Genomic DNA, 12,346 nt, shown 5'->3' with positions numbered 1-12,346 from the left:
GTGAGTACTCACATTGTGCTTGGTGCCTGTGGTTGAGGTGAACATGTCCTGTCAGGGAAAGAGGACTCCATTTCAGCTTTACTGCTTTGTTGCATGACGGCTGTTTTCAAGTTATTTGCATTGCTTCTCCATGGAAGTGACAGAATCGATCACCCAGGTGTGCTCAGGAAATGATTACATTAAAGAATATTTCCTTTCCCAGAGGAAAGAAACCAATTGTCAACTTGCTTTCTTCACTTCAAGCTCCCTCCTTACTATGATTTACAAAGATTCCTGCCTGCATAGTCTTAGTTGTAAAAATTGATGAGCCACAAAAATACGCTTCACTTGAGATCTGCTTCTGTCAGATTTCTGAAGTCAAAAGTACAAAAGGGAAGCAGTATCTCTGTCTGAACCAAGATGAGTTCTAGGCAGAGGTTTTTGGAGCTGCCACTTGTAGGTGGAGAACAGGAAGCCCCAGTTTCCTGGAGCAGCAGCAGCTGCAGTCTTTCTGCCGGCTTCCCTGGCCCCCGCAGCCTGCACTAAAGTCCCAGAGTTTAACTGTGTGTGGACCATTCACCGAGTTTGAGGTTGGTTTGCACTCCCTGCCCCCACCCAAGAACACTTCAGGAAGCAGTCCTACTACAGAGTATGAAGAGCGCAGAAGAGATGGTCAAGTTCAGATCCTCTTACCTTAGTGCTTAAGGTTGGCTTAGCTTCCCTGTCAGGATTTATCCACCAAGTGAAGCCAGTGTCAGGTGATTTCAGCAAGTAAAGGAAAGAAGGAGGCAAGGAACAAAGGCCACAACCAGAAAAGGCTGAAAGGTCTTCCTCCTTCCTCAAGTTTCGCTATGGATTATAAAGCGTTTCAAGTGTAGAATTCTTTTCAATTTGTGACATGTAGCCTCTGGGGCATTTTTTAAAAATAACAAACTATCAGAGGTCCAAACTGTACTCTGACTGGGCTGTGTTGTTGCATATCTGACCTCTGCTCCCCTCAGCCTGTTGCCGGGGTGGAAATAGGTGGATCCTACGATCCTTGAACCTACCCCCAAAAAGAGAGGGCCCATCTTTCCTGAGTCCAGAGATTAAATTCCATAAAAATGTGTTTGGGTCTACTTGTCTGTTAGATGTTTTCTTGAGTGAGGACTTGGGCCCAGGGTTGGACCAGCCTGGATCATCTAATCTGCTGCCTGCCCCCTGCCGAATCCCACAGCCCTGAAAACAAACACAGTAATGATTCCCCTGCCAAGCAGAGATCCTTTGTTTACCCTTTCGAGGAAGAAATTAAGCTGAAATTTCTTTATGAGAGTCTTCTCCCAGATTTTGCTAACACATATTTTCTTAAGATTTTATTTATTTATTTGACAGAGATCACAAATAGGCAGAGAGGCAGGCAGAGAGAGAGGGGGAAGCAGGCTCCCCACTGAACAGAGAGCCTGATGCAGGTCTTGATCCCAGGACACTGGGATCATGACCTGAGTTGAAGGCAGAGGTTTTAACCCACTGAGCCACCCAGGTGCCCCCGAAGAGGGCATTTTAAATTTTATTTCTGCTATAGATCTTAGGCACCTTTGTGGTTAAGAACATATATTTTGTATCAACGAAATTTTGTTCAGGAGTCCATCCACTTATTCAACAAAGCTAAATTACCTACTATTAGATTCCTTGCTAGGCTGTAGGGTATGTGTTGTTCCACAAGACAAGCATGGATACAAAGAAACATGCTTTCTGTCCTCATGCAACTTGCAAGGGAGACTGGTCTTTCCCTATTTGGTAGATAAGGTGGGTACGGAGTATTCTGGGCAAGCCCTCATATGGTATAGGGATTTAAGGAAATCAAACTAAAACCTGAAGTCATGAGGTTGGTGGTGAAAAGGACATATTAGAGGGAGATGGGACAGTATGTGGGTAAAAGTTTGTTTTGTTTGAGGAACAAGGAGGTCAGACTTCCTGGAGTGGAGTATGGTAGATGAATTGGAGGCTGATTACTCATGTTTCTCTTCTCAGAAATACCTGTTTGTATCTTTTGTCCATTTGAAAAACAAGGGTTTCTTTTGTCTTTTCCTTGAAGATATGTAGGAGTTCTGTGTCAGATTCCTTTTCATTCCTTTCAGGTAGATAGACTAGCTTGAAAGTATTTACAGAGTTTCAAATGAGAAAGGATGGTGGCCTGAAATGTAGCAGCAGCAGTGACCAAAGTGGATAATTTCAAAAGATAGTTCAAAGGTGAAATTAACGAGATTTGGAAAGTCAGCATAAGTATGGGATGAAAGTCACTTGCAGGCTTAAGCAAGTAGGGGATGAGAAAGGGAACATTAGAGGGGAAGCAGAGGGCTTGAGGAGTGTCAGATGCTCTAAAAAGTCAACGAAAATAAGGTCTGAAAACTGTTCTTTGGGTTGAGTGACCTGGTAGTCGCTGATCACTCTGGAAAGCAATTTTCTTGGAGGACAGAATCCAGATTTCAGTGGATTGAAGAAGTGTGGAAGGTGAAAAATAGGCAACTCAGGAGGTTTGGCTAAGAAGGCAAGGAGCGAGAGAATGGCAACTGGAAAAGGAAGGATGAAAATCAAGGCAGGTGTTTGGTTGTTTTTTCTTTTTCTTTCTTTCTTTTTTTTTTTTTTTTTTTTTTTTTTTTACTTCTTTTCATTGTGAGAAGCTCCGGTGTGTCAAAATGCTCCCAGGATGGCCCCAGTAGAGAAGGAGAGGTTGTAAATGCTAGAGTGAATCTATAGCTATGTCTTCAGGAAGCAGGTTGCCAAGCCCAGCTGGAAAACTGAATAGCGACCGTATTATAATTGAAGAAAGTAGGAACTGTTGGCTTGGGGTGCTTTTTTGGTTTGTTTGATTTGGTGGCAGAAGAGTGAGACTCTGTTTTTCCCATGAGATGGTAATAAAATCATCTGCTGATAGAAGGCACACAGGACAGCGAATAGTTTGAGGAAGAAGGAACTTGGAGGATGAGCTGAGAAATCGGACCATTGAAGGATTGTTGAGCAGTGTCAAAGTGCTCATAGCTGTGAGGATCATAACCATGATTTTTAGTGATGTCATTCGCTGTGTGATTTACTTCAGTAGTACCTAGCAGACCAGAGATAGTCCTGGAGATGGCTGAGCCAGTGCTGGGCTATCTATCACCATGTGCTCGTGATGCCAGGCAGTGCAGCAAGAAGATGTGGGATACTGACAAGGGGAACGTAGTGTTCCCTTTGTGTGTCGTCTCTCTTTATAAAAAAACTGTGGACATATTTTAGTTGGTGCTGACTATATTTTTTAATCGCTGGAAGAAACATGCTTTCATATTTGAAGAATGCAACTTGGAAATGGCCCAAGACAGAGCTTCTCAAAGTTGTGGTCCCTAGAACAGCATCATTAACATCACCGGGGGAAATAGAAATACAGATTCTGAAGTTCCACTCCAGACCTGGTGAATCAGAGACTCTAGGGATGGGACCCAGGAATATGTGCTTTCGATCCAGGAATGATTGAGTACATAAATAGAGAAACGGAGAGGACCTCCATCTGTCAATCACGTGATTGCTCATTAACTCCACTTCTATAGTTAAAAGAAAAAGGAAATCATACCGAATACAGAAGCGAGCTAGGCAGATAATTCCTGGTTTCATTAATGATGTTTGCAAATAAAAGCTCTTGTTAGGGGCACCTGGGTGGCTCAGTGGGTTGGACCTCTGCCTTCAGCTCGGGTCATGATCCCAGGGTCCTGAGATCGAGCCCCGCATCGGGCTCTCTGCTCAGCGGGGAGCCTGCTTCCCCTGCTCTGCCTGCCTCTCTGCCTACTTCTGCCTAACTTGTGATTTCTCTTTCTGTCAAATAAATAAATAAATAATCTTTAAAAAAAAAAAAAGCTCTTGTTAGCTCTCAAAGTTCACATGTATCTTTTTTTAAAAACTCATTTGTTTCATACATGAGATAAAACTGGAGTAGCAAAATACATTTTTGAGTGGATAATAATAATTAACTGAGAAAGCCTAGGTATTTGGTATAGGAACTTTAAAAGTAAACTTTTATTGTCTATTTCTAATTATAAAAGGAATATATATTAACTTTAAAATTTATAAAATATAGGAAAAAAAGAACCAAAGTCATTGATAATGCCACAATCTAGAGATACCGTTATATTTTGGCTTATCTCCTTTAGGAAATTAGGGTCATACTACACTTTCACTTTAATATCTAAATAATAATTTTTTAATGAGATTTTATTCTTCTTTAGCTCTCTTAAGAACTCCAGTGTGGGGTGCCTGGGTGGCTCAATGGGTTAAGCCGCTGCTTCGGCTCAGGTCATGATCTCAGGGTCCTGGGATCAAGTCCCGCATCGGGCTCTCTGCTCAGCAGGGAGCCTGCTTCCTCCTCCTCTCTCTCTCTCTCTGCCTGCCTCTCTCCCTACTTGTGATCTCTCTCTGTCAAATAAAGAAAGAAAGAAAGAAAGAACTCCAATGTGGTGCAGAACAGTTTTCTGCAGGTGATGGTTTCTAAACCCTGGAGCACTTTGTTTGCCCATAGTTGGCTCTTAATACGTGTTTGAGACTGAAGGTAATGGAAGATTCCACCGCCTTCACTGTTAGGGATTTTCCAGACTGCAGTTAACCCATATTTCTGAACCAATGTAAGTAAATCAAAAGCAGTGATCTTCAGACTTTCACATGTATTAGGAATCGCCTGGGCATTCTGTTAAAATGCAGATTGCTGAGCCCAACTCCCAGGAGTTCTTATTTAGCAGCTCTGGATGTTTCCCAAGTATCTCTTTTTAAAAAAAAGGCACAAGCATTTCTGATTCAGGTCTTCAAGAACCACTGACTTAAAAGGACAGAGGGATTTTCTTTCAGTCCGCTGGGTTTCAAGCTAGATGGTAAGACAAAAAGGAAATAAAGAATGATTATTCTAAATTATAAGTTTTTATAAGTTATTATAAACATGCATCATTTGGAACACTTTTAATCAAAGTGAAGCATTCTGCAAATTTTCCCCTTTCCTCTTAAAAACAATTTTCTTGGGGCACCTGGGTGGCTCAGTCGTTAAGCATCTGCCTTTGGCTCAGGTCATGATCCCAGGGTCCTGTGATGGAGCCCCACATCAGGCTCCCTGCTCAGCAGGAAGCCTTCTTCTCCCTCTCCAACATCCCCACTCATGTTCCCTCTCTCCCTGTGTCTCTCTCTGTCAAATAAATAAATAAAATAAAATAAATAAATAAAATCTTAAAAAAAAAAAAAAAGTAGGGTGCCTGGGTGGCTCAGTTGGTTAAGCAACTACCTTCGGCTCAGGTCACGGTCCTGGAGTCCCAGGATCGAGTCCCGCATCAGGCTCCCAGCTCCATGGGGAGTCTGCTTCTCCCTCTGACCTTCTCGCCTCATGCTCTCTCTCACTGTCTCTCTCTCAAATAAATAAATAAAATCTTCAAAAAAAAAAGTAATTTTCTTTTGCCCCCCCCCAAAAAAAATATATATATATTATACATATATATATATATATATTTTTTTTTTAATGATGAAAGTAACATTTAAAGGGCGTTAAATCCCCTGGGGTCCTGTAAACCTATTTCTGGCACCTCACTGTCTTCGATCATTGAGCCCTACAGGATTATAAGAGGTACACATGGTAAGTCCTGAAAGAAAGAAGAGAGTATACAGTCTTAGGAATGAAGAGTCAGGAGAACAGGAATGTGGAAATACATATTCCGAAGCACAGAAAAGGTGTGGTGACTTTACTCACACAAGTGTAGGTGCACTAAATCCTTGGTGGCCACTTACCTGAGCTCCCTTTTCATAGAGAAGGCACAACCTGTACATCAGGATGCTTGCCCTTTGATACTAATACAATCACTAAACTTCACTGAAGGAGAATTAGCAGCATTCTGAACCGCCAGGGGGGACCCTCTGTACCATTTTTCATACAGCGAGGCATTTGTGGCCTTAAGTGGACAACAACATAGGCACAACCAGCCTATCGCATGCATTTTTTAACTTCCATTCATTACCATGTCCCAGAAGCTGATTCTCAATGTGTTTTAGGGTCTCAGACCCCTTCTGCCTTTATTCTTCTGGTGTGCCTCCCGCATTAGTCCTTTGATCTGAGGAAAGATGAACAGTGATGTTCAAAACAGTGTTTTCTCATATTTGTTTTCTTTGGGTGGTAGGTCCAAAGTAGGCACCTGAAAAAATGCCCCTTTAAATTCAGTGGTCATCTTCATCGATGACTCAGTGGTCATCTTCATTCTCCTGAGAAGAGGAGAATAGTTAATCATTGATCTGGGCAACAAAACAAAACAAACTGCAAGTGTCACCTGACTATTTTTCCTTAAGAATCTTGACATCCTCTGCAGAGAAACATCCTACTAGGGCTTTAATTGTCAAGCAAATGGACTCTGCAGGATTCATTTTTTCCTCCTAAAACAAAATTGTCAACTTCTCGGCACATACTGTTTTAGGCTGAACTGAATGTGTCCTATTGTATCTGCTTTTAGTGACTTGAAAATCTTTTATTTCCTCTTCTACTTGGCATCCATAAGCAAATAGATAAAAACAAACAAGAAGATACCAGAATGTTCACTGTAACTTTGTTAATGATCAGAAAAAAATAGAAACAGGAACATTCATAGAGAGAGAATTGAGTAAATTACTAGAAGAGTAGCCATGAAAAAGAATAAACCAGATGCACATGAGCTGTCATGAAAAGATCTCCAAGGTATACTATTAAGGGAAAAAAGCAAGATGCAGAACAAGTATGTAGAGTAACATGCCATTTATACTTTTTTTTTAAAAAAGAGTTTATATATTTATTTGACAGGCAGGCATCACAAGTGGGCAGAGAGGCAGGCGGGGAGAGAAAGGAAGGGAAGCAGGCTCCCTGCTGAGCAGAGAGCCCAATGTGGGGCTCGATCCCAGGACTCTGGGACCAGAGGGACCTGAGCCAAAGGCAGAGGCTTTAACCCAATGAGCCATCCAGCTGCCCCGTCATTTATACTTTAAAAAAATCTCTCTCTGTCTTTACACACACACATAAGCTTGTACAGGCATAAATATTTTCTGGAAGGGTTCTTGAGAAAGTGGTAAGAGGTGTTGCCTTTGAGTAGTGGAACTAGAGCGTGGAGATATACCTTTCATCTTATGCCCTTGGCTCTGTAGGAAGGTTCTTCCTTTTACACATAATTGCTTTTACAGTAATAATTTTAAAATTCATTAAAACATAGAATTAAATGATAACCTTTGTACTTGTTGATGTTCAGCTTCTCCTAGGGGTTTTCATCTTTCTGCTTCCTTGGGCTCCGCTTTCCCTCCGAGCACTTGTCATGCCCATGCATGTCTACTCTGGGCTCCTCATCTTTGGAACGGTGATTGCCGCAGTGCTTATGGGAGTGACTGAGAAACTGTTCTTTGCCCTGTAAGTTGCATAGTTCTCCTAATTATATTATTTGAGCTATAAAATGTTAAATACTTGTTCCTTGGAAAAGCATAATTTAAAGTAACAAAATTTTTAAAATTAAAATGTATTACGCATGTGGTATAGCATTAATAATGCTTGGAAGAAGGACCAAAAAGTCCAAAAAACTGTATCACTCTTACAAAACAACTACTGAAGTTAGGCATGCCCTTTTAATCTTTTTGATGTACATGTTTTTAAATTCATTGTGATTATGGTATACATACATTTTTATATCATGCTTTTTCCAATTTTTAAGTGCTCTAGGTGTTTCAGGTTGCTATAGTATTTTCACACTTACCATTTTTAACAGTTACATGCTATTTCAATTGAGTTATTTTGGCACAACTTAAATTTCTCCTTAATGTCAAACTTTAAGGGAATTTATAAGGGGTACCACTGTGCATTTTTAAGCAGATAAATTCAAGACTGACATGTGGCTGGATCGCCCTATTTGTAATTGGACACACTCTCTCTTTTTTGTAGGAATAGTTCTGGATACAATAAGTTCCCACCAGAAGGTGTTTTCACAAATACCCTCGGCCTCCTGATGGTGCTCTATGGGGCGCTCATTTTTTGGATAGTCACCAGACCGCAATGGCAACGTCCTAAAGAACCAAATTCTGTCCTGCTTCAGCCAAACGGAGGCGCTCAAGAGGGAGCTGGAGGCTTAACCGTCAACTTCAGCAATGTGGACGCACCAGATTCAAAATTAAACCACGAAGCCTCAGCAAAGAAAAGAAACTTCACTGCTGATGAGGTTGGCCAGAGATCCACCATGTAAAATGTTGTAGAGATGTGGCCCAATAACTTCACTTTGAAAAACCAGCCTTCCAGTTTAACCTCTCCTGGTTAGCCCCAAGATGATTGAGCTGTGCAGTAGATATTTATTTTAATCATAAAGTAGGATTCCTTGAAAGAGTTTGTATGGATTGAGGCCTATGATCTTACCTGAATTGGAAAGGAGACGATCTGTGTAAATAGTAGAAGATATAAGTGGTGGTTATGTTACTTCTTTCTTATCATGGACCAAAATATTTAGCACAGTGCCTTACATAGAACAGATCATCAAAAGGTGTCTCTCCAAAACAAACAAACAAAAAACTTAAAAAAACCAAAATCAAAATCAAAAATATGTCTCTCAGTTGGTAAATGCCATCAGTTGGCAGCATCTCTGGTCTCTTGTCATGAAGTCATTTCCTGTTAATTCCAGGAATCCAATCCTAATGTTTTAGAATCAGATCTGGGGCAGGGTTTATGCTACACAGATAAGGAGTAGAGTGCAGAAAAATTCAGGAAAGTGACTGGTTCCCTTCTCCCAGTGACTGTCCCCTGCTATCTATCCCCCTCACTCATTTGAGCTCAGATTGGCCCTGGAGACCAGGGTTTGTATTAGAGAATTTTGGAGTGATGACTGAGCCAAAGGTAGCTAAAGAAATCTTCTCTTGTCAGACCTGGAAGTTTTTTCCAAAACTCCACTTCATCCCAAAGTTTCCTTGGGGTTTGGTGTACTTTCTAACCCAGATTCCAAAACCTAATTAGTAGGGACCATGCCTGAAAGTGTACGTAGCATAAACTGTTCTCCACACCTCAAAGGGCACTTTTCCCCAAGTTTCTGTTTTTTTTGTTTTTATTAAAGGTTTTATTTATTTACTTATTTGACACAGAGATATCACAAGTAGGCAGAGAGACAGGTAGAGAGAGAGGGAAGCAGGCTCCCTGCTGAGCCCAATGCAGGGGCTCGAGCCCAGAACCCTGAGACCATGACCTGAGCTGAAGGCAAAGGCTTAGCCCAAGTTGCTGTTTTTTATTTTAAAAAGTACTTACGTGGCACTGACTACATGCCAGACACTCTTCTTAGTACTTTATAAATATTAACTTGTTCAATCCTCAAACTTTATACTATCATTATCACTATTTTACCACTGGGAGATCTGGAGGTGAGAAAGGTTAGTAACTCTCCCCAAGGTCATACAGCTCATTGGTAGCAGAACTAAGATTTGACTCGTGGCTGTGACTCCTCAGTCTGTGACCCTAACCACTTCACTCTGCTACATTTTCTGTTTGATACTAGTTTGTGCCTACTCTGATTCACTCCTGGATAAACCCCAGTTGCTGGAGTGTAGTGGTGTTGTTAAAGTGTACCTTCTGTCTCTCTCTTCCAAGGCAGATTCCTCAAACAACCAAGAAAAGAGGTCCACCCGTACCTCGAAATAGATCATGGCACCCCACCATTGCCGACCAGCCGTGGCCCACCCGGAGGCCCCTTTGATCTTAAAATTGTGTCTTAGTAACAAAGAAATGTTTGGGCAAAAACAGCTGTAACTTTCAAGATTAATCAATCACAATTTTTGTTCTTCAGCATCTTAGCTGCTGAATAACTTTGGGTTTGGGGATTAGAGAGACTCATCTCATGGTCTGCCCTTCCCAGTGGCAACAGCTAAGGTCCTTCCTGACACTGGTGGAGTTTTAGGAGACATCTGGAGCTTTGGGTTCTCAGTATGAACTGAGACTCAGAGGTGACCTCGTTCGAGCGTGGAGACCGCTGTCTAGACTCGGGGCCGACTTAAATTAAAACCTAGAGTTGGAGCACCTGGGTGGCTCACTCAGTTGAGCGTCTGACTCTTGGTTTCCACTCAGGTTGTGATCTCATGGGTCATGGAATGGAGGACCCCCTTGGGCTCCGTACTCAACAGGGAGTCTGCATGAAGATTCTCTCCCTCCGCCCCTCCCCCAACTCACGTGTATGTACCTGGGCGTGCTCTCTCTCTAAGATAAATACATAAATCTTAAAAAACAATCCCTACCCCCCGCAGAGTAGTACCTATGCTGAACTGATGCTTTTTATTTGGGTTTTTTGTTTGTTTCCCTGTGATTTTAAACTGGATCATTTTAATGTAGGTAAAAATGTTACAGTTTACACCAAACACATTTAACCTTTTTAGTGCTTAGTGGAGTTCCTTTTAAGTGAAGTGGTAATTACCTCCATAGACTGAATATGAGCTTCACTCCATCCTATCGGTTAAACTTGACGGCTAACCATTGAAGATTTCCTTGCCAAAATACTATTTTCTTCCTATTTAATTATATTTCCAAAATTGGTAATGGTGTCGTAAGTATGCCCAGTGCCCAGCCCAGTACCTGGCATGTAGTAGGCACAATTCAATATGGGTAGATGATGCTTCAATTTTGGTGTCAGGTGGAAGTAATAATTGCACTGTCATACACAAACATATTTTTAATAAATGGATGTTTCTTTATATAAAGGTGCCCCAAATTCCAGGAATTTTTGGAAGGGGAAGGGGTCAGTGACAGTATCAATGATTGAAGCCAAGGAAGCGGTTACTAGTGAAGAGTTAATTATGGTTTTGGCATGAGAATATTCTATTCCATTGCAAAGTATTCGAGCACCCATCATCTCAGCCCTTTCTTTTCTCTCTCTTGTGGGCTAATGGGAGAGCAATCTTACGGATATTATAGGAACTTCTTTCTTTCTCAACCTTTATGAAAACAATGCATAGTAAAATATATCTAGAAAACCTTTCCGAGACTCTTCTTTTAATGGGCTTTTTATTCTAATGGTAATTGTACCTTTATCTTTCAAAAGCTGGTATTTCCTACCTAAAGCCATCTCTCCCCAAAATATCTCATTAAAAAGTCCACAAAAAGAAAGAAGGGAGAAGAAAGCCTTAGGTATCATTTCCAAAACAGTGATTGAAATCTTCCCAAGTAATTATAGCTTTTATCATCAGGAGAGGTAGTCTGGCTTGGCTTACCCCATAATCTAATTTCTGGGGTTGGGGGTAGGGGGGAGCTTTATTTTAACACTCATCTAAATCAACACTAAAGCCTTTTCTCTGGAAGGATTTATTGAGAAACTCAAATGAATATGCTTTTTGAATTAATGTTCTCAAAGGCGTACAGTTTCCTGTGCTTCTATGTCAGACTGAATTCACCCTCCAGAAACTCTCCTTCCCTTGCCTCGTGTGGTTTCATGTAAGCCGCTAGTTCGAAACAGCATCTCAGACCTTACAATCAAATGACAAAGAAGGCAATTGCACTTTCTCAGGAATACTGACAAGTGGTTTCTGTTTTCTAAAGGACGAATTAAAGAGAATGTCTTGTTTTTAATTAGGCTCTTTTCCCTGCTGAGTTGAAAATTGCAGTACCATACCGATTGACCACAACTGCCAGATCTAAAAGCTCAAAGAAAGGAGTAAAGTGTTATGCTAATTTTATTGCCGTGTGATAGAATTTTTTATCTTGTTACGCCCTTTCTTAGAGAACTCTGACAGAACACTGTAACTGCTATATGTCTCTGAGCTGCACATAAGGAAAGTACAGTGTAAAAAAAAAAAAAAAACCTATTATTTTTTATCCCTTAGGAGATACCTGAAAACTGAAGTGGAAAATATTAGTGTTTTAATTTTGCCTTCTTCTGGAAAAATATGAAGTAGCCCAAATATTTTATAATTTTGTAGAAAAAAAATACACATCTATTTTTTCTTGACTTTTTTTTATATAGTAATAAAAGTTATTTTGGAAGCTATTTGTGTGTGTTAACCATTTGTCCCACGGCAAGGTGTACTTTCTTCTTCGGCAAGTTTCTGTCCCATGTTTTTTGTTTTGGGGGGGAAATTCTTTTTTTAAGTTTCTTTATTGAAAATGCTGTCAGATTTTTTTTTTTAAAGATTTTATTTATTCATTTGACAGAGAGAGAGAGAGAGACACGGCGATAGAGGGAACATAAGCAGGGGTGTGGGAGAGGGAGAAGCAGAATCCCCGCTGAGCAGGGAGACCGATGCAGGGCTCCATTCCAGTACCCTGGGATCATGACCAGAACCAGAGGCAGACGCTTGATGACTGGGCCACCCAGGCATCCTGCAGTCAGATTTTTTCAAATGTACTCTGAGTACCATACTTTTTCCA

The 12,346-nt window shown here is 41.0% G+C and overlaps 1 protein-coding gene across 1 annotated transcript in view; it reads left to right on the top strand.

Moving 5' to 3' along the window:
* LOC131827103 (plasma membrane ascorbate-dependent reductase CYBRD1) overlaps nt 1-11,966 on the top strand; it is a 34,910-nt gene extending 22,944 nt beyond the window's left edge. Inside the window, exons 3-4 of the mRNA XM_059167047.1 lie at nt 7,224-7,378; nt 7,904-11,966. Coding sequence (XP_059023030.1) covers nt 7,224-7,378; nt 7,904-8,201 — 453 coding nt within the window. The 3' untranslated portion in view covers nt 8,202-11,966. The remainder of the gene's footprint in view (nt 1-7,223; nt 7,379-7,903) is intronic.
* The last annotated feature ends 380 nt before the right edge of the window (nt 11,967-12,346 follow it).

This window comes from Mustela lutreola, chromosome 3 (genome assembly GCF_030435805.1).
Source record: "Mustela lutreola isolate mMusLut2 chromosome 3, mMusLut2.pri, whole genome shotgun sequence".
Lineage (NCBI taxonomy): Eukaryota > Metazoa > Chordata > Mammalia > Carnivora > Mustelidae > Mustela > Mustela lutreola.
Note: the sequence above shows the minus strand (reverse complement) of the source record. Positions and strands in the feature narration are given on the sequence as shown.